Here is a 27,556-nt window from a genome sequence, read left to right as displayed (position 1 = left end):
CAGGAGGAAGGAGAGTGAGGTGTCTGAATGGAAGGAAGGAGGAGACATCAGAGAGGTAGGTGGGGACATGCTGCTATGGAGATGGCCACTCCAGAAGCAGTGGGCAGCAGTGGGGTGGCCTCATCCCTGATCCTGGTCTCAGGTGGCCGATGTTTACTGAGCACTTAACAGAACTGCACATTCTCAACAAGCAATTCCTCAACGACTGGAAGGAACTGCAGTTCCCCAACAAGGAAAAGGAAGTTTGTCTATTTGCTGTCTTGAGACTGACTGTGTCAAGGCTTCGTTTCTAACCCATAAGAAAGGTGGCTATGGAGACGAGAAGGCTAGAATGTTCTCTTCTGTTGTTATGTGTCATGGTTTTGTCTCACATTATTTGTACCATTATTATTATTATTTTTGAGAGGAGTGTCACTCTGTCACCCAGGCTGGAGTGCAGTGGCGCAATCTCGGCTCACTGCAACCTCTGCCTCCTGGGTTCAAGCGATTCTCCTCCCTCAGCCTCCCAAGTAGCTGGGATTACAGGTGACTGCCACCACGCCAATTTTTGTATTTTTAGTAGAGAAGGGGTTTCACCATGTTGGCCAGGCTGGTCTCAAACTTCTGACCTCAAGTGATCCACCCGCCTCGGCCTCCCAAAGTGCTGGGATTGCAAGCGTGAGCCACCACGCCCGACCTGTACCATTATTTGATCAACATCTGTCTTCCCCTCTAGAATGGAAGCTCCACGTGGGCAGGGACCATGCTTGTTCTCACCAAATGCCAGGTATGCAAGGCCTGGCACATAGTAGGTACTTCGTAAGTATTTGTTGAATGGATGGATGAGCCCTAAGCTAAGTTTTGTACATTTAAAAAAAAATCAGATTTCCACCCCACCAATGACTAAACTTAGGACTAGTTTCTGTGTCCTTCCGTTTCGCCCCTGCATCCAGCAATGCGAGACTGCTGCTCCTCCCTCCTCAGCGCCTCCTCTGCTCCTCTCCCCTCCACTCTGCCTGAGTCTGGACCCTTCTCTCCACTCCCTGCCTATAGACTTGCCTCCTGGGTCCCTCTTCCTCGCTGCGGATGGGTGCTCTGAGTCACCAACCAGACCCTCAGTCTCCAGCTTCCTTAACCTAACACGGTCTCTCGCCCCCTATACACCCCACCTCCCAGCTCCCGCTTCAGGCACGTGCTTCCGGGCCCTCTCAGCTGGCAAGCGAGCCCTCGTGCCCTGGGCTTCTGGCATCTTGGTGCAGAGTAACATGCTGCGTCACATGTGCTTACTGATCCATTTTTCTGAAAGTAAACTTGAAAGTCTTTCATATGAAAACCACCAGTTGGGTGCTCTAGAAGAGGGGTGATGTCTGGGATGCCCCCTGCCCAGGACCCTGTTCCCGGTGAAACCCTTCCTGCCCTTCCAGGCTTGGCTTAGATGTCACCTTAAGGGAAATTCCTCCTTGTGCCCAGAAAGGACAGAGGGCACCGGGTGACACAGCCCCTGTATGCCCACCCTGGCTATGCCACCTTGAGTGTCCCCTGCTCACCTGTAGTGTGTCCCCAAAGGAAAGCTTGTGGATGACGTGTGTCATGTCCGGGTTCTGTGGCTGGGCTGTGGCACTATGTGTGGACACATGGAAGTTGCCAGGGACCTGGGGGAGAAATGTGAGTTTCAGGAGTTTGGTTGACTTCTCCAGGGGGTGGAGCATGGGGGCTTCACCCTGTGTGATCCAGGCAGGCAGCGGACACTGGAATCAGACAGATCTGGGTTTGGATCCTGGCTTGTATCATTTTCAACTGTGCAAAGGCATCATGCCATCTCTCTGGGCCCCAGGATCCTCATCTGCAGAATGGGGGCACTACCGCAGCTTCTGATGGGGGCTGCCGGGATTATCTGGTGAGAGGGTGCATGTGAAGTGCCCACCTTGGTGACAGGCACAAAGCCAAGACTCATGGCAGCTGCTCCCCATCCAGCTCTGTGGATTCCGGCCGGCGGGTCCCACAGCGGGCTGGGGGTGACCTTTGAGTCTGCACACTAATGGGGCTTCCTTGGACTCCAAACCCCTATCATTTCCTACTGAAGTTCGCCCCAGTGCCCTAGACAGGGGATCCCTGACAGACAGACAGCGGCAGCCTCATCCCTTCCCTGGGTCTCAAGCCACTGCAGAGCCAAGCCAGCAAGAGGTGCTAGATGAGTATTTACGGAACGAAGGATGCCGGTGACAATCACGTGGCAAGAGCCGCCTCAGCTTCTCCCTGTTTCAGCAGAAAGTCCCTCCTCCTCCTCCTAGATGCTCAGACTAGAACCCTTGGTATAATCCTGGAACCTGCCTTTCTCACTCCTAACATCCACCCATCAGCTGAAACCCTGTCAGCTCTACTCTGAAAACACACCCAGCGCCTGACCTCTTTTCTGCTGCCCCGGTCCGAGGTCTTCTCTTCATGGACAAGGACGGCGGGCTCCTCCCTGGGCTCCCAGCTTCCACGCTCCCCACAGCCCAGGCCTTTCCCCAACAGTGACTGGAAAGATCTTTTTAAACCCTCCATCAGATGTTGTCACTCCTCTGGCCAGAACCCTCCACGGCTTCTATTCTCTCGGAGTCAAAGTCCATGTCCTTGTGGTGGCCCACAGGCCACATCTGGCCACTGGCCAAGTATTGTGTCCCCACCTCTTGGCCTTGTGCCGCTGTGTCCTCTGCTTCCTCCTGTCTGGCCTCCCTGCTGTGCTGGGAACAGCATCCAGTGTGGCCCCACCTCAGGCCTTTGTGCCTGCACCCCTTCCTGGGACCCTCTTCCACAGGGCCCTCCCTCAGCCTCTCAAGGTCCAAGAGAGAGGCCTTCCACGTCCACCTGTGCAAAAGAGCACCCCGGCCCCCATTCCCCATCCCCGTACCTGCTACGGCCTCTGGCATCACCTGCCATCTCATACCCATCTTGTTCTCATCCGCTTCCTCCCACTAGCACGTCCACACCTTGCTGCACTCCCCAGACTCCGATGCACAGCAGGTGCTCAATAGACACTGAATGAATGAATGAATGACTAAACAAATGACACTGAATCCTTTGGCTTTGTCATCTGATAATCCCCATTTTACAGAAAAGAAAATGGAGGCTCAGAGCAGTGAAGAAACTTGCTAAGGTCACATCTCGAGAGCTGCAGTTTGAGCTCAAATCTGTTAGACACGCTGCTCCCTCCCCTGATGCCTGGATGCCATCTACCTCCGCAGCCTAGACTGATGGCCATGTGGCGCCAGTCATTCAGGAGGTGCCAGGACTGGGGAGATGAACAGACAAGAATCTGGCCTTGGTCAAGCCCCTGTGACACAGTTTGGAACAGGCAATGAGACTGTGGGATCCGCCCTGGCCCACAGGAATTTGCAGACCATGGGGCTTATAGGGAGGGCCCCCGGCTCAATTGAGGGTACAGGCTATGTTCAGGGAGGACCTCTCAGGGGAAAGGACATCCTTATGCTGAAGCTCTGAAGACGGGTCTGCATTACTCAGGAAGAGAGGGAACAGCATGAACAGGTGCAGAGGCCAGAAACTGCCCAGCATGTGGCCATAGCTAAGGATATTACTGAACTCCACATGAGATGGGGGGCAGGGTGCTGGCAGCAGCAGGCAAAAAAGAGGCTCAAGGGAGGAGTTGGGGCTGTTTATCAAAGGCCCCCAAATGCCACGCTGAAAAACTCAGGGGTTATCTTATTCCAGCCCAATGAAGAAGACTGTGCGGCTGTGTCTGGGAAGGGAATATTGCTTATTGTGCAGCAGTCCATCAAAATCGGATTTTGTAAGCATGTCTGTTTCAAACATATTCCTTCAGGACTTCCTGCAGGAATATTCCTACTTCAGCAGAGCCCGAGCTTGTGCCCGACAGGGGAGGCATCAAGCTGACAGCCCGTGGCCCCGGCCTCAGCAAGCTCACAGCAGAGCGTGCTGCAGGCTACAGTGGAGAAGGGACACTTGCTGGGTCAGGGGTGGAGCAGAAACAACAGTTTGGCAAGATCTCCCTCGAGGGACAGCATCGCCTGCTTCAGGGACCCAATAACCCATGGAAGAGTGGCCGCTCCAAGCTCTACACGTGGCCTCAAGTCTAGCCCCACTTCCTAGCTGGGGGGCCTTAGGTGAGGTCAGTAACCATTCCATGCCTCAGTTTCCCCATCAGGAAAATGGGCAGAAAGCCAGAAGGCTATTGGGAGGATTCATCGGGGTGATGCACACAAAGCAGCCTGCAGCTGGCCTTGGGCTGGATTTGTAGGGTGAACACATTTGTCATTGAAGCCAGTCAAGAGGGGCCCTGCCAGAAGAGGGAACACATGCAGGCAGGGCACGAGGAAAAGACACTGTGGCTTTTAACATTTATGCCTCATTTTCACCAATATAAATAAAGCCTGGGCTGGGCACAGTGGCGTAAACCTGTAATCCAGCACTTTCTGAGGCCGAGGCTGGCGGATCACCAGCTCAAGAGATGAGACCATCCTGGCTAACATGGTGAAACCCCATATGTACTAAAAATACAAAAAATTAGCCGGGCATGGTGGCATGTGCCTGTAGTCCCAGTTACTCAGGAGGCTGAGGCAGCAGAATTGCTTGAACCCGGGAGGCAGGGGTTTCAGTGAGCTGAGATCACGCCACTGCACTTCAGCCTGGGTGATAGAGCGAGACTCCATCTCAAAAAATATATAAATAAAAAAAAAAATAAAGCCTGGGTACATTTTCATGATAAAACAGTCACGAGACAGTCAGACCCTGTTGCTGACCGCCCCTGGGAGTAAGAAACCCGCAGCCATGAGGCGTGTGTCCTCCCAGAGTATTTCTACGCAGGGACACAGGGCCTCCCGTGGATCGGGCCATGGCGGGGTTCAGAAGTGGGACGGGGGCCTGGGCCTCATGCTGCTAGAGCAAAGTGAGTCAAGGAGGCTGGCCCCTCAGCACCTGCCACCCCTGCCAGGCCCTGCGAGGCTGTGACTCAGGAACACACTCCCGCTCCACACCAAATCCATCACAGGTGGCTGACTCATGCCAGCACATGCTGGGCTGAAGAAAGAAACAGCAACGCTTTTAGAGCCTGTGACTTAGGAACCTACGTCAGCGTCTCTGATGGATTTTAAAAACATATAGCTGGAGCCAGGCCCCAGGCCCCTCACCCCATCCTGTCCTCCTCCTGCGGGGCTGGCTGATGAAATGAGGTCGCTGTGGGGTCTCAGGTGGCGCTGCTGCTGCTGTTGCCCAAAACGGGAACTCTGACATCTGGCTGCCGGCCAACTTCCTGAGGGTCAGATGAGGAGGCCATAGGACAAGTCTAAGCCTGATGCTGGGGGAGAGGTGTGGGGGCCGGCTGCTGAGCTTGCCATCACAGTACATGGACACTGGTGGCTTCTCTGAGCGCCTCCTGGTGGGCAGCGTCTCAAAGGCACAGACCTTTAACGAGGGAGAGTGGCTGGGCTGGGGTGGGGGATGGTCTCTACTCCCTGCAAGAGTTTGGGGCAGAGGGTGCCCTAGGCTGTGACCTGGGCACAGGGGCACAGCTGGTCATGGCATGTGTAACCAACATGCTGGGAGAAGCAGCCACAGGCGGTGGGCTCAGAGGGCAGGGCCCTGGTGCTAGGCTGCCTGTGTTAAAAACCTGGCTGCATGAACTTGCCCAGGTCACTTAATCTCCGATGCCTCAGTTTCCTCTGGGCTACAATGAAGACTAAAGGAGTTAATATGTGGAAACGGCTGGGTAAGAACTCAGTAAGTGGCAGCCATAGCATGGGTCTGAGAAAGGCTGGTGTGAGCCTTTCAGAGACTCCCTGGCACTCCCCTGCCCAGAGAAGGCCCATTTCTTGGATGTCCTCCATGTACATTTCACAGGCGCACCTTAGGGTGGGTGCCAGCTGATGAGGTCATGGAAACTCTGCATTGATGGAAGATAAGGCAGGCCAGGATGCTTGTCCAGTCTCTAGTGAATAATTTGTTCATATTTCACAGCGCGTGAGGTATTATTATCCCCATTTTACAGATGAGGAAACTGAGGCTCAGAGATGCTAAACTGCCCAGAGTCATTCAAGCAGTGACCGTGGTAGCTGGGACCCTTGACCACAGGACTGTGTGACCCCAAAGGGCAAGTCCACCCAGAGCTGGCTGGGGCCTCCAGCACAGCCCATTCTAAGGGGAGCAGACGGCAGCCTTGGGCAGGGCTGTCTCGTGGGTTGTCACTCCAGGTGCTGGGATGACTTGAATTAGCACGATCCCTTCTTGATCACCATCTGGGGCATATGTATTTTTTCAGCCCAGGTGGTTGCATCTGTTCATCCGCGCATCTTCGCCTTCAGCCTTCAGACAGGGCTTCCTTTGTAACCTCAGAGGTCTCCTCCTTCCTTCTCCACCACAGCATCCCATCATTCTCTTCACAGCTGCTTTATTTCCTGTTTACCTGAGCACTGGCTGTCACCCCATTATAGACCACAGGCAACCAAGCGCGAAAGCATGGCTGTTTCTCTCCGCACTGCAGCCCAGCGCCAAGCATGGAGGTAGACGTATGAGGTAGACGCTCAACAGCTAGGAAGCCTGAGCGGAGTGGTCAGAGGGAGGGGCAGAGTCAGAGAGGAGGCACAGGCAGAAGCCACAGTGTGCTGAGGGGTACGGCGGGGAGTGGATGTGGGCAGGCAGTGAAAGGGAGGGGCGACTTCCCCTGAGGGACCCACATCAGCTGAGGCCTGTGGGTGAGCAGTGGTTCTCCAGGAGGATGAGTGGGGACAGAGGAAGGGTATGGAGGCCCAGAAGACGCAGGGCCCCCCACCAATCCCACCTGCCTGCTGGCACCGTGCACTTCTCCGAGGCCTTAAACCCCCAACCGTGGACTGCATCTGGCTCCCCTTGCTTCCTAAGGACCTAGCTTCTGCAGTGGCCCCTTCTCTCCCCGTCATCGGTGTTTTCTGGAGCACTCTCTGCAGCACTCAGATCGCTGTCCATTCTGGCCCTGCCTGCCTGAGCCTGGCAGCGCCAGCCCTGCTCTTTGATATCTATCCATATGTTCTTTTCCAGACTGCAGTCTCCACCCAGCCTGTGCTTTCTCCTTCCTGTCTGACTGCCCCTTCTTGGACGTTTTGTTACCCCCTCTTTGAAGTGATCGGGGGCGCCAGAACTCAGTCCTCAAACTGCACTCTCTCCAGACCTCAGGTTCTTAAGGCTTTTGGTGCCACAGATGACCCTTTGCCAGTTCAATGTTACCTATGTTTTAAATGCTCAAAATGTTCTTAATGGGTAAAATGCATAGGATCACAAAGGAAAGAGATTATATTTAAATAATAATTAAAATATTAAAAAACCATATTTGAATATGCTGCTTTACTGATGCGTCAAATAACAAGACCTAGTGGTGCGTCTAATACTTATTGTAATTTTTATTTATTTATTTTTTGAGACAGAGTTTCACTTTGTCACCCAGGCTGGAGTGTAGTGCTGCAATCTCAGTTCACCGAAGCCTCTACCTCCCTGGGCTCAGAAGGCGCTCCTACCTTGGCATCCTGAGTAGCCGGGACTATAAGCATGGGCTTGGCTAATTTTTGTATTTTTTTTGTAGAGGCGGGGTTTTGTCATGTTGCCCAGGCTGGTCTTGAGCTCTTGACCTCAAATGATCCACCCACCCTGGCCTCCCAAAGTGATGGGATTACAGGCATGAGCCACTGTGCCTGGCCAATCGCTGTAATTTTAAAACAGTGATGCATATGAATAGTCTCTGGAAATTATCTGCAACAACTGTAAAATGCTATAAATATCAGCAATTTCTTTCTTTTTTTGAGATGGAGTCTGGCTCTGTCGCCCAGGCTGGAGTGCAGTGGTACAATCTCTGCTCACTGCAACCTCCACCTCCCGGGTTCAAGTGATTCTCCCACCTCAGCTTCCTGAGTGGCTGGGATTACAGGCATGAGCCACTGCACCCGGCCTAATTTTTGTATTTTTAGTAGAGATGGGGTTTCACCATGTTGGTCAGGCTGGTCTCAAACTCCTGACCTCATGATCCACCCACCTTGGCCTCCCTAAGTGCTGGAATCACAGGCATGAGCCACCACGCCCCGCCAAATATCAGCAATTTCTATTGGTGATGAGATCACAGGCACTGCTACTACTACTATGGTTTGTAGCCTACATTCAACGCCAATGGAAATGCTAAACTTTAGTTTAAATTTCCCCCATCCAACTTCAAAGATCTCTTGTATTCCATCTACTCTCCTTGGGAGTGTCTGCGGCCCCCAGGTTTAGAACAAGGATCTATGGCCTCTCCCTAGGTACTTTTGCTGAAACCAATGCTCCTCACACTTTAGTGGCATCAGACTCTCTGGAGGGGGGCGCTTGTTCTAACATAGATTCAGTAGGTCTGAGGGGGGCCTGAGAATCTGCATTCCTAACACTCTCCCAGGTGATGCTGATACTGCTGGCCTGGGGGCTTAAGGAGCCCCCACTTTGAGGAACTGACCTAGACCCGTGACTTCCAACATCATCTGTTTACTGATGACTCCCACATACGTTGATCTGTGGTCCAGAACTCTCTCCTGAACTCTCTACACCTTGAACTAGCAATTTCACCTCTCCCTGTAGACACCTCATGGGAACCCCAAAGGAAACCAGAGTGGAATGACCAATGCCCAGCCCTCCCTACTTCCCATAGAATCCAGGCTTTTCTAAGCTTCCGTGTCTAGAAACGGGACCGCCTGGTTGTCAAGACAAAGATGTCAAAGGTTTATGTGATTCCACACTCACCCCCACATCCGATTCGTCATTAAGTCTTAGTGACTCTACCTCCCTAATCCAACCACATCTCCCCAGCTCCACTGCCACAGCTGCTGCCTGCGACCTCCTCCAGCCCAGCCCCATGCAGCTGCCAGAGCCATCCTTCTAAGAATGTGCTGTCCAGCAGAACTTGCCTCAGTAATGGAAGGGCTTTCTATCTGCACTGTCTAGCACGGTGGCCCCTAGCCAGCATGTGGCTTTGAGCACTTGAAATGTGGTTGATGAGGCTGAGTGACTGAATTGTACATTTTATTTAATTTGAATTAATTTAAATAACCTTGTGTGGCTGGTGGTAACCTATTGGATAGTACAGTTCTAAATTATAAATCTGACTACATTCTTCCCTGTTTAAAACCCTCAAATGGCTTTCCATCACAACCACCATGAAATCCAAATTACAGGGCATGGCAAAGGTGCTGTGTGGCAGCTCATGGGCAGAGACAGCCCCCAGTGAACCGTGACCCTCGCATCCCTGCCCTTGGGTAGTCCCCTCCTCCTGAGGGCCTGGGCTGGCACGAGACTCACTTGAACCCATAACATACAGCAGATTTCTACCAGCAACAGCTGAAGCCTTGAGAAGGCCTCGTGGCTTCTGCCTTAGCACTGAAGGGAGCCCGAGCTGTCACGGAAGAAGTCCACCCTGCTCGAAAGGTGACCAGGCCTGGCCTTCCAGCCGCCCGATAAGGACTGTGGGAAGAGACAGCACACGCCCTCTTGAAAGGGGAACACTGCCCACTGGTGCCAGGTCATTGTCAGAGTGGGAACATGGACCCAATGCGGTGAGAACCTCTGACTTTTAAAAGCCAGAAATCTGGGCCCCTGATCTTTTCATATTGGTTCTGATGCAGTTAAATGCTAAACCGGACAAACAGAATTTATCTTTGGGCTGGATGTGGCCAGTGAGTTTGCAACCCCAGCTCAGGTGGCAGGAACTGGAGGAAGGGCGTTCTAAGTAGAGGCTGCAGGAGGGACAAGGAGAAGCCAGAGTGGCCAGTGGCTCAGTCTGGCTGGGGCTGGGAAGGGGAGTTGTGGGACATGAGGATAGCTGTGTGACCTCGGGCAAGATGCTTAACGTCTCTGGGCCCCAGCATCCTAAGCTGTCAAATGGTGCTGCCTCACAGGGTTGTTGAGAGGCTCCACTGTGACAGTACCGTGTTTCGAGGAGGGCCGGCACGTGCTGAGCAAAACCCTGCCAGCTGCCACCGGGTGCCTCGGCTCTCCCAAGGGCGCTGTGCTCACCCCCTTGACTTAGGATCTGAAGCTCCTGGTTCTGGGGTCATTCAGAGCTGACAAGGTACTTTCAAGCCCGCCTCATCTCGCTCCCCTTGGCTTTGTTCCTCATCAAGCATCCCTGATGCTTTCTGGTTTGTAGACTGTCTCCCTCTACCAGAATGTAAGCCCCACCAGCCCAGGAACGCTGCCCCAGAGCCTATCACTGACCCTGGAACACAGAAGGTGCTCATTCTAAATTTTTTTTGAATGAATGAAACCGTGTTAGCTCATTTAATCCTCACACAAACTTTGTGAAGTGGGTGATATTGTGATATTATTATCACCATCATATCCTCAGCCTAAGATGGGTCAAGTGACTTGTAGGGCCAAGAGGGGATAGAGCTGAAACTTGAATGCAGTGCTGGGGGCCACAAATCCTAAGTTCTCATCACTGTCTCCCTCACTGGGGAGAAGAGTAGCTCCTTTCTGAACCAGCCATCAGGGGCTTAAAACCCCAGGGAGCCTGGACCTCCTATCCAGATTCTCAGCAGCAATGGCCAGGCAGCTAAACAGGGACCCTTGCTTGCTGGGGGCTGTGTCAGGGTCAGGTTGAGTGAGGGCATACTTCCACAACCAGTTTCCAGGGAGTGGGGAGACAGCAGGAACGGGGAGCAGGTAGAAAGGGCTGAGGCAGGGCTTCCATACCTTGTTGATGCTGAACTGCCCCTCGAAGCGGCAGCCTGCCCCGTTGTTGAGCGGGATCTTCATGGAGTTGTCGATGTGGCCCACTTCATGCCTGCCCATCTCATCCTGAATGTCGAGCCCGACCACTGCAGGAGCCAAAGGGAGGCAACAGTCAGAAACCCAGAGACATGGGAGGATGGGGGCCAGCCCCTCCTCTATGGGAGCCTTCATGCATCCATTCCAGAGGCAGGCCAGGCCGGGGACCTCCAGGAGCTCATGGTCTGGGGTCCAAAGACTACAGGGGACAGGGTAATGACTCTGCTAAATGCAAGGCCGAGGGGAGGTAGTATATACTAGGGGTCCCGGGGCCACCCTGGGGTCTGCCATACTGGTCCTCTGAATCTGGGTTCTGCCTCAGTTACTTAACCTCTGGATGTCTGTCTCTTTCTCTATAAAATGAGGGTGACCATAATTGAAACTTCCTTCGAAGATTATGAGGATTAAATAGTTCATAGGTGTAGAAAATGCTTAGGGTCTGATGGACACTAGGTGGAAAATGCTTAATAAGTGTTAGCTTTCATATCTCAGATAGTCTTTGTTATTTATTTATTTATTTATTTCAAGTCTTGCTCTGTTGCCCAGGCTGGAGTGCAGTAGCACGATCTCAGCTCACCGCAACCTCTGCCTCTCGGGTTCAGGCAATTCTCCAGCTTTAGCTTCCCAAGTAGCTGGGATTACAGGTGCCTGCCACCATATCCGGCTAATTTTTGTATTTTTAGTAGAGACAGGGTTTCATCATATTGGCCAGGCTGGTCTTGAACTTCTGATCTCAGGTGATCCACGTGCCTCGGCCTCCCAAAGTGCTGGTATTACAGGTGTGGGACACTGTTCCCGGCCTTCAGATGGTCTTTGGGTTCATGGGGTGAATAGGCTCAGGCCCCCATCCATTCATCCGTCCATCCATCATTCATTCATTCACTCACACATTCCTTTACTCATCCTCTATGTACCAGGCCCTATGATAAGCACCAGGGATGCACAGAGGGAAAAGACAGGCTCTGAACTCTGTCACATCACTGTGACTCAGATGGCTTCCCCATCTGTAAAACGGGCAGGCCAATGCCAACTGCATCCCCAGAGATGGCCCAAGTAGCCAGTTGGGAGAGGATCCCTGTGAACTATGGAAATGCAGGAACTTCCCTGGCAGAAGCACTAGAAAGGAGGTCCCACAAAGAGAAAGAACAGCTGGAAGCAATTTTAAAGAGGGCCAACCTTAAAAGGGAAAAATGAGAACCAACTCTGTGTTCCTCAGTGAGAATGGAGAAGTAAGTGAGGACCCATCCATAGAAGGGAACGTGCTGCAGCCATTCAAAATGACCCTCACGAGTCCACAGGACATGGGGAACGCCAGTGCTATAATGCGAAGTTTAGAGAAAACACAAGCAGGTCCCCTTTTCACTCAGCTGTTCCAGTGCTGGCAGGTACAAAGAATGGGCTAAATGCTGGTGCACGGAGGAGGCTCAGAGCAGATCGCTGGCTGAGTCACTAGCACTGGGACCTTGAGCAGGTTACTCAACCTCTGTGCCTCAGTTTTCTCTTCTGTCACAGGCTTATTGTGAGGGTTAAAGAAAAGTAAAACAGGAGCGGGCGCAGTGGCTCACGCCTGTAATCCCAGCACTATGGGAGGCCAAGGCGGGCGGATCACTTGAGGCCAGCAGTTTGTCAACATGGTGAAACCCTGTCTCTACTAAAAATACAAAATATTATCCAGGCATGGTGGTGAGTACCTGCAATCCCAGCTACTTAGGAGGCTGAGGCAGGACAATCGCTTGAACCCAGGAGGCAGAAGTTGCAGTGAGCTGAGATTGCGCCACTGCACTCCAGCCTGGGCAACAAGAGCAAACCTCTATCTCAAAAAAAAAAGGAAAAGAAAAGTCAAACAGCACTTACGATGTGCTAGGCTCTCTTCTAAGTGCCTTTTATGTAAGAACACACCATCTAAATACCCCCGTGGGGAAGATAATATTATCAGTTCCATTCTACATTTGGAGAAACTGAGGCACAGAGCTCTCACAGCTAGGAAACACCAGAGCTTGGAATAAAATCCAGGTGATATGTTTCTGAGCCCACATCCTTCAGCCATTCTGCTAGGACACCACAAATCCCGATGCATTTAATATAGCCAAAGGACAGAGGACAGGGCCTGGCCTGGAAGAATGGAATAAATGGCAGCTGTCATTATTTTACTCATATTATGAGTAATATGAGAACAGCTCCAAGATACTAGCTAGAAAAAAAAAGAAACTCCAGAAGGTTCCCATATGGTAGGGTCCCAATTAATTATGTAAAAAGAAAAAAAATACCCAAACCCAATATACGTTCACAGACATGCACACACACGTAGGGGTGGGAACGGGGCCCCCACCTGTTAGCAGAGGTGTCCTTTGGGGAAGATGGCATGCTGCGACAGGAAGGGGGACTCTTGCTTTTTAAAAAACACATTATTTTTGTATTTTTGAATGCATGTCTTTTTTAAGATTAAAATGTATTCTTCTATTAGTTGTACAATGAAGAATATTATTTTTAAAAGCAGGATATGAGATCATACATGCAGCACAATCTCAGCTATGTTCAGAAACACAGAAAGGAAGGCCAGCTGGACAGAATGATGTCAAAATGTCACTGACACTGCTATCAGGTGGCGGAATTACGGGCGATCTCTTTTGCTTCTCTGTGTTTTCCAGAAGTACAATGATGAGCATGCATTTTTTCCTATAATAAAAATGTGAAGTTCTTTTAAAGAAAAGCCAGAATGCTGAGCTGTAGCCGGGGTGAAGGGGTGGGGGATTCAGGTTACAGCCCCACAGATCCAGCAGGGCATGGCAGGGCATGGGGTGGAGGTTGCCCGACCCCTCTGGAACCGCATCTCTTCCCTTCCCTACCCACTGGTCCCGGTCCTCTGGCCTGACTAAGAATTTGCTTGCTCCAGAGATACAGTCACTCCTGAATGAGAATCTGCCAGATGAATTATTTTTCTAAGTGAAAGAGGAAAAATAACAAAAAATAGGACCGACCTATTTCAGGTTCCCTGGCTTGGGGCCCAACGAGGATTCTAAATCATGACGTAAATCTCACCAAAAACAGTGACAGGGCTGAGACTCTCCCTATCTCTGGCCGGAGATGCACCCAGTGTTCTGCTCTCAGCCGTGTCCTTTAACAGGAAGAGGCGGTGGGGAGAGAAGGGCCTGCAGCAGGCTCTATGCCAGGCTGGGCAGAGGGACGGCTGGAACCCCAGTCCAGGAGAGGGCACCCAGTCCACTGGCTGACAAGTCTAGGGACCGTCGCAACAGATTCTCCCAAGAACCTCAGGCAATAGACATTACTAAGCCCATTTTGCAGATGAGGAACCCGAGGCTCGGAGAGGTCACCTTAGCCAAGGTCACAGTTTTAGTGAGCAAAGGAGCCAGGATCTGAATCCAAATCAGATTTCAAATGAGTTTTGTTTTATAGAAGTAATTCATTCTGGGCCGGGCACAGTGGTTCATGCCTATAATCCCAGCACTTTGGGAGGCTGAGGCGGGCAGATCACAAGGAGTTCGAGACCAGTCTGGCCAAAATGATGAAATCCCATCTCTACTAAAAATACAAAAATTAGCTGGGCATGGTGGTGCACGCCTGTAATCCCAGCTACTCAAGAGGCTGAGGCAGGAGAACTGCCTGAATCTGGGAGGCGGAGCTTGCAGTGAGCCGAGATGGTGACATAACTCCAGCCTGCGTGACAGGATCGAAATGCCATCTCAAAAAAATAAAAATAGATATAAAAAAGTAATTGATTATTTTGGTTAAAACAAAATAGGCGTGAAGTCAAAAAGGGAGTCTCCCAGCCCTCCCCTGTCTCAGACGCTCTTGAGCCTCGTTCTGCACTCTCTCACGGACGGTGCACCACTCCAGCTTCTGCAGATGTCGGCCGCCAATGGCTCGGAGCTACACCCTTCTGCAGATGAATGCTCTTGGCTGACCAGAGGTCTTCTCACTTGAATGCTTGGGAGGTGATGTGACCCCTGCCACACACACCACTCTGCAACCATTACCCAATGACAGATAATAACACCTGGTCCCATTGCTACTGGGTGTGACAAATGCTATGGTGTCATTCACACCCCACAGCATCCTGTGAGATCAGGCTGAGTTTGGACCCAGCTGAACACACATCTTTGCTTATCCTCTTGCACTACCCTATCCTACATTTCTCACTCCCTTACAGCTTCCTCCCCTCAACAAGTCACTTGCAGGAGACTCTCAGGCTCTGCTGCGAAGCTGTAACGTGACCATGAGAGACACCCCACCTCCCTGCACCAATGCAGCTGCTCTCCAGGGGTAACCCCTATGAGTAGAGTTTTGTGTTTTTTATGCCAGGAAACCTCCAAGTACATGCATACTCAATTATATTCTCCTCTAAAAAGGAGTAGGGAGAGCCATATGTTGGCTTGATTTGTCCTGGAGATCCTGCCATTCTGCACACACACATTTGCCCAAAGGAGGTGTCCTGCTGGAGGGAGGGGCTGTGTGGAGTACTCACACTCGCAGTGCAGATTGGGTAAACTGATGTTCAGACTGACGTCAATCTTGCCCCCGCTGTCCTTGTCTGGGTCATCGACGTAGAGCTCGTTCACACTGCGGGAGAGACAAGTATAAGAACCCTTGTTGAGATGGGGCACTGATCTCAGCTGCAGGGAACAGCCAAGGACCATATCATGTGGTGACCACCCCTTAGATAACCCAGACTCCATCTGGGCAGAGCCTGTGCCTCCTCTGCCCTCAGGTAGGGGTCTAGGCTGCACTCTCCAAGTGCAGCCTTACCTCTCAAGAAGGAAGGGCTGGGCTGGGTGTGGTGGCTCATGCCTGTAATCCCAGCACTTTGGGAGGCCAAGGTGGGTGGATCAACTGAAGTCAGGAGTTCGAGACCAGCCTGACCAACATGGTGAAACCTCATCTCTACTAAAAATACAAAATTAGCTGGGCATGGTGGTGCATTCCCGTAATCCTAGGTACTCAGGAGGCTGAGGCAAGAGAATCACGAACCCAGGAGGTAGAGGTTGCAGTGAGCCGAGATTGCACCACTGCTTCCAGTCTGGGCAACAAGAATGAAACTCCTCTCAAAAAAAAAAAAAAAAAAAAAAAAGAGGGGAGGGCTGGGGCTGAGGAGAGAGAAGGAGTGGAGTGGGATAGCTCTAGTGGTAAGAGCATATCTTTCAGGGTCAGACAGTTTCAAGTTCAAATCCTGGCTCCGGCACTTCCTATGCTTACCTCTGTGAACCCACCTGTTAAGTGGGGATGACACCACCCACTACAAATAGGGTGGTTTGAATACTAAAAGGAGAAATAGGGGTCTTATGAGGGATCAGGGCCTGGCGCCAACAGGCACAGAGCACCTACAGCCTCCTCTCTTGAGTTCCCCTCCCCTCAGCTGGGAAGCCAGGAATTCCCTCATGCTCATCCCTAGGGGCAGAACTGGTTCTGAGAAATACCTGGATAGCTGTATAAATATCCTGTGGCTGCTGTAACAAATTATCACAAAGTGAATGGCTTACACGACACACATTTATTGTCTTATACCTTTGGAGGTCATTAGTTTAAAATGGGCTTTGTTCCTGGGAAATGCATTTTCTTGCCTTTTTCAGCTTCTAGGAGCTGCCTAGCCTGTGGCCCCGTCTCCCAATTCCAAAGCCAGCAGCTTCCCCCTTCTCTGACCTCCATCTCCCTCTTATAGGAACTCCTGTGATTCCATCTGGACCACCTGGCTAGCCCAGGATCCTCTCCCCATCTCAAGATCCTTCACATAATCACATTTGCAAAGTTCCTTTTGAATGCAAGGTAACATGGCCACACGCGTCACGGACAGGGACCTAGACATCACTGGGGGCAGGGAGTTATTCTTCTGTTGATCGAATTGGCCATAGTTAGGGGCAGGTGGCTCCACAGACAGCCACGTCACCTTGCTGTCAGGGGCACAGTGTTGGCATCTGTTAGCAATCCAAATCTGCTCAACAAATACTTTCTGAGTACCTACTACCTGTCAGGAGCCAGAAACAGCAATGAATCAGAAAGACGCTTTCTCTGCCTTCATCAAGCTTACAGACACAAGAACCGGACGTCACTCAGCTCCTAAATAAATATGCCACCACCCCCAACTCTGATGAGTGCTTTGACAAAAAGCTGCAGGGGGCCATGAGAGGGACTATAGGGCCACTGACCTTTGGGGAGAAGGGGCTGGGAAGACTTCTCTGAGGTGTGACGGTGTGACCGAGGTCTGAGGGATGTGTAGGGCATCATCCTGGCAGCATCTGCACCAGCCTGGAGGTAGGGAGGGCATGGCGGGTTTGGGGAACTGAATGAAGGTCACCGTGATTGCAGTGTAAGTGCAAAGGGAAGGGTGGTGTGTGATGCACTCAGAGTGGGCGGGGCCAGTTCATCTGGGCTCAGAGGCTGCAAGAGGCCTTTAGACATTTTTTTTTCTTTTTTTTTCCTTCACCCCAAGAGGCCTTTAGATGTTTTTTGAGACAGAGTCTCACTCTGTCACCCAGGCTGGAGTGCAGTGGCATGATCTCAGCTCACTGCAACATCCACCTTCCAGGTTCAAGCGATTCTCCTGCCTCAGCTTCCAGAGTAGCTGGGACTGCAGGCACGCATCACCATGTCCGGCTAATTTTTGTATTTTCAGTAGAGATGGGGTTTCACCAGGTTGGCTAGGCTAGTCTTGAACTCCTGACCTCAGGTGATCCACCCACCTTGGCCTCCCATAATGCTGGGATTACAGGCGTGAGCCACCGCACCTGGCTGAGGCCTGTAGACTCGATGTGAGCATAGCCATGGGGTCTGGCTTGCACTCTTATAGGCTCTCTCCGGCTGCTGCTGCGAGGAAGGCCCGCTGGAGGGGCTGCTGTGCAGGAGGGAGAACAGGAGGTGGATGACGGCACCTTGGATGGGGTGGGATGGAAATGGAGAGGAGGAGGGATTCAGGAACCCGTGTAGAGCAGGCGGGACTTGCTGATGGATGGGGCTGGCAGTGAAGTGGGGTGAGGCGAGGGAAGAATGCAGACAGACGGCTGCATTTTTTCCTGGACCTATCCTTTGTGCTGAGAAGGAGAGCAGGACCAGCAGGAGAGAGAGGTACTGAGTGCGGGAGGCTGTGTGGAGCCCAGGTGTCCTGGAGGCATCCCTGAGGAGCTGCTGGATGTTTGATGGCCACATCTGATTCCCAGATAATGCCTGGCCTAGGGAGCAGCGCTTCGTGCGGCTGGGCTGTGATTATTTTAAACATGTATTAGGCCCCTTGGGTCCAGTCCCTACGCTGTAAAATAAAAGAAAACTGGCCTATCTAAGCAAGTGAGATTCCAAGAGAGCTTTGCAAATGGCCACATCTTAGGAAAACAGTAGGATTCAGGCAAAGGAATCTCATTTTTACTAAGACCACATCTTTGCACCCTTAGCACCTGGTGTGATGCTGTTCACCAGGAGGGGTGGCTCTGAAAGACACCTGGGCTTGCTTCTCTGTGGGGCCCACAAGGATCTTCCCAGAGACAAGAGCGCAACGAATGGACCCCACCAGTTAATTACGCTGGGGGAGCCCTATTACAAGCATTCACACCATCCTATGTGCTCCCGTGAAATGCCCTCAGCCCCATCTTAAAACAAGGAAACAGGTTCAGAGAGGGTGTGTCCCATCCCCAGGGTCACACAGCAGGAAATGGCTGAACTGGAATCTCAACCCGGGCTTTCCACAGCTCAGGCTGCCGCCCAGCCCTCTCCTTAGCACTGGGGTCTAGGAATAAAATGAGGGGGGGCCCTGGTCTGGGAAGCCTTAGCATGGGAGAGGGGAGACAAAGGCCTGCATCTGACCTTGCTTGTATGTTGGCCCCGATCAGAGGCCACCAAGAACAAAGGAGCTGGAGGGAGAGGGGCAAACAGGGGCCGAGGAGGTTATGCCCGAGGGGGAAAGGCCTCCCTACAGCCAAATGCTCTGCCCTGGCCTTCAGCGCCCAATTTCTACCTCAGCCTTAATTTGCAACTCTGGAGAGCTGTTGAGTAATGAGATTGCTGAGTGATTAACACACAGTCAACTAAGAAGAGCCGCAGCTTCCCTTCCCAGCCAGGAAGCCACCTGAGACTCTTTCTTGATGAAGCAACTCACCTTTCCCACCTGGCGAGGCTGGGCCTCCACACAGCACTGAGGCATTGTGGGATGATGTCATCCACTGGCAATCCTCTGGAGGTGACCTCAGCCAAGAGCGAGGTGAATCCCAGGTGTGGCGCCAAGGTGAGCTCACACAGAAGGCCCCAGGAAGCCTCTCCCAGGCATGGGTCCCTGTCTTCCTAACCAGAAGAAGCAGAGAACAGGCTCCGCAGGGCTAGAGGGCCACCCAGAACAAGGGGGCCGAGGTGCTGGGCAGGGACAGCCTGGGACACTTTGGCCAGGCTGGTTATGTAAGGCTAGAACTGGCTGCTCCCAGGCTCCTTCCTGGAGGGCCCCCAGGCTGTGGGATAAACACGATTCAATCACCTGGGCCTCCTGATGAGGTCAATACGGCCCCCTTCGTGTCCAAGGCAAATGTTCCAGGACTGCCGGCTTCCTGCCATCCCCGCCAGCGCCACGAGCCCGCCCACAGCCACCCCACGGCAGGGGCCTGCCAAAGCTAACTGACTCCATTGGCTAGGGCTGAACTGATTTTAAAAGGCCAACGGGCTGCCAGAAATCAACCCACCCGGAAGAAAAAGAAATGTTTTTTGTGGATTTACTGTGGTTTGAGGACTCCCGTGGGCCTGACTCCCCTGTCACCAGCGTGGGCAGTGGGAAGGCCTATGGAGGCAGTGGCAGACGGGTGTAGGCTCACCTCCTGGCTCTGCCACTTGGGAGCTGGGAGACCTAGGACACAGTGCTTCACCTCTCTGAGCCTCAGTTTCCTCATCTGTAAAATTGGAAAAACTTTCGATCAGTTTGAAAATAGGCAAAATTAATCTGTGGCAATGGAAGTCAGAATAATAGTGGCGGGGGTTACTGACTGGGAGGGGCTCAAGGGAACCTTCTTTGGTGATAGAATGTATTATGTCTTCATCAGATGGTTACAAGTGTAAACACAGGTGAAAATTCAACAAGCCTCTATCTTAAGATTTACACACTTTGCTTTATGTAAGTTACACATATCTCACTAAAATAAGAAAATAAAGGAAAGGAAGGAGGGAGAGAGGAAAGGAGAAAGAAGAAAGGAAGGATCAAGATTCCATCTACTTCACAGGGCGCTGGAAGACTGCTAGCTGCTGCTGGCTGCCCCAGGGCAGGAGAGTGAGTGAGTGTGTGAGTGTGAGTCAGTGTATGAGTGTGAGTGTGTGTGTGTGTGACTCATCTTTCTCAAGGGCTGATTCCAGGCTCTTCTTGGTAAAGAAAGTACAGCAGCGCAGGGGAAGCCCAGGCTACCAGGGTTCAAATCCTGGCTCTCAATCACCTCTTGGCTGGTTGACTTGGGCAAGGGGCTTCCCCTCCATCAGTTTCCCCAGACGTAAGATGGGGACAATGGCAGTATCTATGCCATGGGGTTGCTGAAAAGATCAAATGAGAACAAGAACAACGCTAAGTGGGGTCTTAGTAAACAGTAAGTGCTCAATACATGTCCACTGTTTTTATCATTATTATTAATATCAATGCTCAATGGGTTGATCCAGTGTTTAACAAGGGTACTGTTCTCCTTTCACGTCGATGAAACTGGGCTCAGAGGAGTACAAATGGCTGGCTAAGGTCAAAGGACCAGGAGGAGGCAGAGGCAGGATCTGAGCCCAGGGACAGGGGGTCCACAGCCCATGCTCTTTCCAAGGCATTGGACTGCCTAGATGGGATGGGAATCAGTGACAAATTGAGGGGCCAGTGGCCCTGAAGTGGACTGGTGATGCAGGTGTCCTAGTCCTTTTTCATCATCTCCAGGTGTGCCCCTCCCCACCGTGGCCCAGGTGCCTGCAGGGTACAAGGGTGCTTAGGGGTTCGCTTGCGTCTGTCCCACAAGCCTCCCCCACCCCTGTCACCATCCCCAGGATGAGGGCTCCCTGAGCCTCAGCACAGAGCGTGTTCTCACAAACTTCTGTGGAATGAGCCCAAGTGGAGGAGGGAGTCCTCAGCAGAACTCCCAGGATGCAGGGAAGGCGCACGCTGGTGGAACACAGGGGGGCACATTCCAGGTGGGGGACGCCAGATGGCGTCAGGGAGTCAGGCCCAGCGTGGCGACTGTGTGGGAGGGTGGGGGGTGTGGGTGGACAGTGGTCTTGTAGGGAGAGGTACACAAGGGTGGGGGGGGGAGGGGGGAGGCGTGGGTGGGGGGAGTGTTAATGGAATGTGGTGGAGGGCCTTGAAATTCTAGTCTGAGGTATTAAGTCCAATGACATCTATACAAAACAATTTTATTTGCTTTAAAAGGGCCCTTAAATAGTTCAGATTCCTGCCTGAAGTCTCTGACCTCCATGCTTCAAAATTTGATCGAATGGAAACTTACGCAGCAGTGAGGCCAGCAGCAAGGGCTTGGGGTGGGGTGGAGGGAGGGACGGAGATTCTGCCAGCACGCACTCTGGAACCTTGAGTTTCAGATCCTGACTCGTCCAGGTAAAAGTATGTGTATCTATTACCAACCAGGTGGATGTCTAAAATACATCCCTTGACAGCCAGCTGCCAGGTTCTGCCCACCCCTGCTCCAAAGCCAAAGTCCCAGCACCCTCGGCCCCTCTGCCTTGGCTCATCACCCAGCTCCCATCAGGGTCTTGGCCTCTGGACGGCCCCACACCAAACCCACCTTCACAAGAGGTGAGCTGTCTGAGGCATAAACCCATCACTCCACACTCAGATGCCCTCAGGCCTCCTATGGCTAACAGCAATGTCCTTCATGCTCCTTAATGCGACACCTGGGGCCCTCTACCCAGCCTGGCCCACAACCCAGGCTCAAGGCAGGCAACCTGGAGACTTCCAGCTCCCCCTCCTGGTTAAGCTACTGCTCCCCACTCCAGCCTCCTACAAGGAGCCTGTGAGAACATGATTCCAGGTGACCTCCAAGCTCCCACCTCCCGGGCTTCCATCTGCCTGCTTGGCCACCTCACCCTAGAAGGGGGCATCTATGTCCTCCAGTCAGCTATTCTGACCAAAAAGCAGTGGCTCCCATGAGCCTGGGGCCCCGAAATGCTTGGGGTACAACAGAGGAGAGGTGCTGAGTCTGGGCTTTAGCATCCCAGACCCGGGTTTGACTCCACTTCCATGTGGTTTTGGCCACCTGGTGCCTCAGTTTCCCCAGCTGTAACAAGGGGAGCACAGTAGTAGTTACCTTAAGGGGTTCTGTGATGATCAATGAGATGACCATTATGAAGTGCTGACCTACTGGGTGCAGTATGCACGCCTATAATCCCAGCACTTTAGGAGGCCAAGGTGGGAGAATCACTTGAGTCCAGAAGTTAGAGACCAGCCTGGGAGACCCCTGTCTCTACAAAGAATTAAAACATTAGCCAGGCGTGGTGGCTCATGCCCATAGTCCCAGCTACTCGGGAGGCTGAGGCAGAAGGATAGCTTGGGAGGTCGAGGCTACAGTGAGCCATAATTCAACCACTGCCCTCCAGCCCGGGCAACACAACAAGGCCTTGTTTCAAAGAACAAACAAACAAAAAATAAAAATAAAAATAAAGTGCTGAGCTAGGTGTTCGCATGCACATAATAAATCCATGAGTTATATTATGGAAGGTACCACAAGTAATTATGTTATAAACTATCAATGGGAAGTTCCAATTACTACATTTTATTAGTATAAATCTCATGAAGTTAATAATTATTGAGAGCAGTCAGAGACTGGGCAGTCAGAGGCTGGAACATTCTGTGGCCAGGTTGCCTGAGGAGGGGCCTGCTCCCTGAAAACACAGAGTTTCAGAACACTCTGTGGGGCCTCTTTCCCAAGGATAATTACCAGCCTGTCCAAAGCCAGGTTGGAGCCCAACCACCCAAACAAATGTGCCTCCCACCAGGCCCAGGCCAGAATAAGCATCTTATGTCACTGATAACACAGGCTGGGGCTGGAGCCATGTTGATCCAACCAACGGTGACCTCATTTCCTTAACTTACAATCTCATGGTGGCGGGAGGGGGCGCTGACCCGCTGTAGCCACAAAACTGTCACAGAGGGCCAGCCACCCAGAGAACTGTGACCTTCAGTTCTTCCCAAACTGGCAGGGCTTTCTAGGGGTCACAAGCTTCTGACAACTGCCCCCACCCCTAGGCTTTGTACTTCTCCCCAAAAAGGCGATGCTTTCTCCTCCTGATTGCTCAGGAGGCCCTAGGCCTCATTCTGCAGAGTCCCTTCGGGCAACTCCTTCACCTTGGTAAGGAGGCAGCAGGGGGGAAGAGGGCGTCAGGGTCACTGCATCTTCATTGCTGGAGCCTCTGGCCTTAGCTCTGGACAGGTCTCTCTATTCATCCCTCCCTCCCTCCCTCTCTCCAGTCGCTGACTTAGCACAGGGTTGGATGCAAGGCAAATGCTCAAAAAATGTCCCCTGTGTTTGGTTTTTTCTTTCCTTTGTGTTTTTTTTTTTTTTTAGATAGGGTCTCACTCTGTCTCCCAGGCTGAAGTGTCATGGCGCAATCACAGCTCACTGCAGCCTGGATCTCCTGAGCTCAAGTGATCCTCCCATCTCAGCTTCCCAAGTAGAAGGGACTACAGGTGCGAGCCACCACGGCCAGCTAATGTTTTAAAAATGTTTTTTTTGCAGAGACAAGCTCTCATTATGTTGTCCAGGCTGGTCTTGAACTCCTGGGCTTAAGTGATCCTCTAGCCTTGGCCTTCCAAAGTGCTGGGATTACAGGTGTGAGCCACTGCACCTAGCCCCCTTCCTCCCCTCACCCCTGAGCTTTGTACCTCTCCAGGGACTCGGTGGGGTCAGAGCGTCCAGGCTGACCCTGGGAGGGAGGGAGAGGAAGTCCTGGAGCAGGGGAGTGGGGAGCAGCGGGAACACACTCTGCTCTTCAGAGAGAAGCCGCCCTGCCCTTGGGAAACTGCATGAGTTGTCTGGGCTTGCTGGAAGGGCCCTTCCCAGTGCTCCTGGGCACTCTGTGGGTGGGGCCCCACCTGCTCAAGCCTCAAGCCGTGACATCAAAACACTTGTCTGTAGCCCATTGCCTGAGCGCCCCACCTCACGTGGGATGAGCTGGGAATGCCACCCTACATGCTTTCAGCAGCAGGCAAGAGAGGCATCTTCTTAACTCAAAGAGGAAGAGGGACAAGGAATTAACATTCACTGAGCACTTACATGCCCGGTGCGGAGCAGCCTTAAAACCTTTTTAGAGTTAGATGCAGACTATGTAGGAAATGAATAAATACACGAAGAGATATGGACCTAGTGATATTAAAGTATATGTGGCACTATCTTAAGTACCTTTCGGCTAAAGAATCCTGTTTGATCCTCACAAAATATCACGTACCCGCAGCTGTCTCATTTTCCACCTCCTGCCCTGCTTTACTTCTGTCTTTGGAGTACTTGGCCCTCATCGACACAGTCTAGTTTTGTTTGCTTGTTGACCATACCAACCACCAGCATTTTCAGCTCCTCCACGTGTGAAGCCACAGAGCAGCGAGTGAGCAGACCCGGCCCCGGGCTCCACCAGCTCGTCATCAAGAAGTGAGTCCCAGGCCCGACGTGGTGGCTCACGCCTGTAATCCCAGCACTTTGGGAGGCTGAGGCGGGCAGATCATTTGAGGTCAGGAGTTAGAGACAAGCCTGGCCAACATGGTGAAACCATGTCTATACTGAAAATACAAAAATTAGCTGGGCACGGTGACGGGTGCCTGTAGTCCCAGCTAGTGGGGAGGCTGAGGCAGGAGAATCGCTTGTACCTGGAAGGTGGAGGTTGCAGTGAGCTGAGATCATGCCACTGCAGTCCAGCCTGGGCGACAGAGCGAGACTGTGTCTCAAAAAAAAAAAAAGAAGTGAGTCCCAATTCTACCCGGCAGCGTAGAGGGCCTGACCTGTCTCCGTCCTGCCTGCTCTACCTCTTACCCTCTCTGCTTGCTCGCTTTGCCCTGGCTGATTGCCCTTCTTCTTGCCTTTCACATGCACCAGGTAATCCCTGCCTCAGGCCCTTCGCACCTGCTGGTGTTCCTGCCCACAACACATAAAGCCACCTGCCTGGTCTCAGTGGATGTCACATGTATGCCTCTGTCACCTTGCTCAGAACATGACAGGCCTGCCAAGTCAAGCAGGTCCCCTCCTAGAGAGTAGGGTACAGCCTGCCGAGGCCAGCGGGTATCTGACATACGAGAGGTACCTCACAACATCTGCAAGTCTCAACCTCTTGCTGTTCTCCCTGCTTCAACCTCTGATTCATGACAGGATGATCCTAAGATGTCCAGTGGCCAGTCGTGCAGAGGGGAAGATGCTTGACTTGGAAACAGTCATCTCCAGTTAGAGGCCTGGGGGGAATAAAACCCCTTCTTTGAACCCTGCATGGCCACAGGGTCATGTCTTGGGAAGCAGATCCACCTCTCCCAGAGCTGGAAGGGAGCTCTGACTCTGGTCTACACTCCTTCATTTGGCTACCAAATCCTGAGACCCAGAGGGGTTCGGCAACTTGGCTTGGATCACACAGCAAAGTAGTAATTAAGCAGAGACCTGGCACTGGGTCTCCCGATGCCTTATGCGGTGCTCTTCCCACCACTGTAAAAGGTCCCTTGGGCTTTGGTGCCATCAGGGTTAAAACAGAATCAGAGTAACTAGGGAAGGCAAACTCTCCCACCAGGGGAGGGCTGAAAGGTATACCCAGAAACAAGGCAAGACCAGCACTCCCATCTCATAGGCCTCTCAGTGTGCTGGTCAAACACACGTGGGCTTGGGAGACAGGCAGGCTTGGGAGCCACCTCCTAACTGTGTGGCTGTGGGCAGGTCCCTCCATTTCCTTGGGCCTCAATTTTCTCTTCTATAAAGAGGGGGCAGCTCCCTCCTGGGGCAGTTTGAGAACTGAAAGCGGTAATGGTTGTATAATGAGAGTCGTCTTGGGCTGAGCAGCTATGTATTTAGTCTCCTATTGTCTTGCGGCTGAGAGGAGGCAAAGGAAACTTAAGAAATCCCATTAGTGAAAAAGAAAATTCCAGTGCTGAGCAGGAGAGTGGGTGGCCAGGGCTCAGCTCCGTGATGACTTTCCGGGCTGTAAACACAGAAACGAAGAGGCTTTGAAGCCTCAAGCCAGTGCCAAAGGCAGGAAGCTCCTGGGTCTAATTCCCTCTCAGAGGGGCGTCCGATGAGGTCGTGACTGCATAATTCCAATGGCATTCTGTTACACACACCCCGGAGTGTTTACTAGGTTATCCAGACAAGAGATAATTCTAGGAATCAGGGATGGATTAACGCTGTGTCAGCCACTGCCAGGAAGCCCGCACCGATTCCTCACCAAGTGTGGGCCTGAGAAATGGGAAGGGGGTTAGTCCAGGAGCCCAGGCTCTGATGTCAGCAACCTCGCCCCCTCCGGTGGGAAGCTGTACCCTTTAGTTTCTCTGAACTCTTCGGCTCTCACATCAAATGACCCTGTGATGATTCAGAGGGAAAAAAGCCCACTGGCCAAACAAAGGGATGGCAGAGATGAGCAAATTATTTCTGTTCACCTGCGAAGCCAGGGGAACCCCCCGGAAGGGAACCAAAATGTTCTCTTCGACTTTAACAAGCCAATATTCGCTTTTGCTCTGACTTTGAAATCCTTTTAAGAAACAGAAGAGCAACCGATGCCATAGGCTTGGAGACAGAAGTTGGAAGTTTCAGAACTTTCTCTCCTTTTCAAGAAACCTTCCTCTTTTTTTTTTTGAGACAGGGTCTTTCTTTGTCACTCAGGCTGGAGTGCAGTGGTGCAATCTCAGCTCACTGCAACCTCCACCTCCCGGGTTCAAATGATTCTCCTGCCTCAGCCTCCCAAGTAGCTGGGATTACAGGTGCCTGCCACCACGCCCGGCTAATTTTTGTAATTTTAGTAGAGACGGGGGTTTCACCATGTTGGCCAGGCTGGTCTGGAACTCCTGACCTCAGGTGATCCACCTGCTTCAGTCTCCCAAAGTGCTGGGATTATAGGCGTTAGCCACTGTGCCTGGCCAAAGACCTCTCCCTCTTCTGACATTCTGGCATACCAGAATGTCCTGGAATGCCCCATCAGGGAAGTATGACTTACACTTCTGTTGTTATAAATCCGGTGAGCTCCGAGAGGAAGAGGAAGAGGATGAAGAGGCAGCAGCAGATGGAGACTGGAAGAAACAGAAATGCAAACTATTATGGATGGTGTGCATCAATGAAGGGAGGCCAGCCTAGAGGGGAGAGGAGAGGCCCCAGGACAAGGGCGTGGGGGCATGCCCACAGACCCTGCAAAGCCCCTTCTGATTGTAGCCTCAACATGAAGCAGCCCCGCCTCCTGCCGTTGGGGTACCGGTCTGACCTCCAGGTGTGGATCAACCTCCCGACACGGGCCATCCTCCTGGGGCTGGCCCTGCTTCCTTCCAGGAGAGCTCTTTAATGTAGAGGCCAGCCAAAAGTAGAGGCTGCAAACCAGTGGCCAAGACAGATGTGTTCTGTTTGGCTGAAGTGATAACGTATTTCACAATTTGGAGTCCACATTGAACAATCAGCAGATTTCACACAAAAGCCCAGCTTTCTGGCTTCTCCAGAACATCCAGCCCTTGTTCCCACAGAGGGTCTGAGCCCACCAGTTTGCCATAGGCCCCATCACTCCCTTCTGCCTCTCTGGTTCTGAGGTTGAGGCAGAGAGTCTGCTGCTGTGTATCATCACCCTCTGTGGTGCCATCCATACTGTGCTCATGTTCTCAGAAAGAGAAAAATGAGGCTACAGACAGGGGTGCTTCAAGAGA

The 27,556-nt window shown here is 52.2% G+C and overlaps 1 protein-coding gene across 3 annotated transcripts in view; it reads right to left on the bottom strand.

Moving 5' to 3' along the window:
* ERGIC1 (endoplasmic reticulum-golgi intermediate compartment 1) overlaps window positions 1-27,556 on the bottom strand; it is a 122,378-nt gene that overhangs the window by 29,036 nt on the left and 65,786 nt on the right. For 2 of the 3 annotated variants that reach the window (XM_064376563.1, XM_012461147.3), the window contains exons 3-6: window positions 26,866-26,938; window positions 15,230-15,324; window positions 10,672-10,796; window positions 1,527-1,631 (exon numbers count right to left, since the gene is read on the bottom strand). In XM_064376563.1, coding sequence (XP_064232633.1) covers window positions 1,527-1,631; window positions 10,672-10,796; window positions 15,230-15,324; window positions 26,866-26,938 — 398 coding nt within the window. The remainder of the gene's footprint in view (window positions 1-1,526; window positions 1,632-10,671; window positions 10,797-15,229; window positions 15,325-26,865; window positions 26,939-27,556) is intronic. The other variant, XM_064376564.1, reaches the window with a different exon arrangement.

This window comes from Aotus nancymaae, unplaced genomic scaffold, assembly GCF_030222135.1.
Source record: "Aotus nancymaae isolate 86718 unplaced genomic scaffold, 86718_ANA_hifiasm-v0.15.2.pri h1tg000015l_1, whole genome shotgun sequence".
In the NCBI taxonomy this organism is placed as follows: domain Eukaryota; kingdom Metazoa; phylum Chordata; class Mammalia; order Primates; family Aotidae; genus Aotus; species Aotus nancymaae.
Note: the sequence above shows the minus strand (reverse complement) of the source record. Positions and strands in the feature narration are given on the sequence as shown.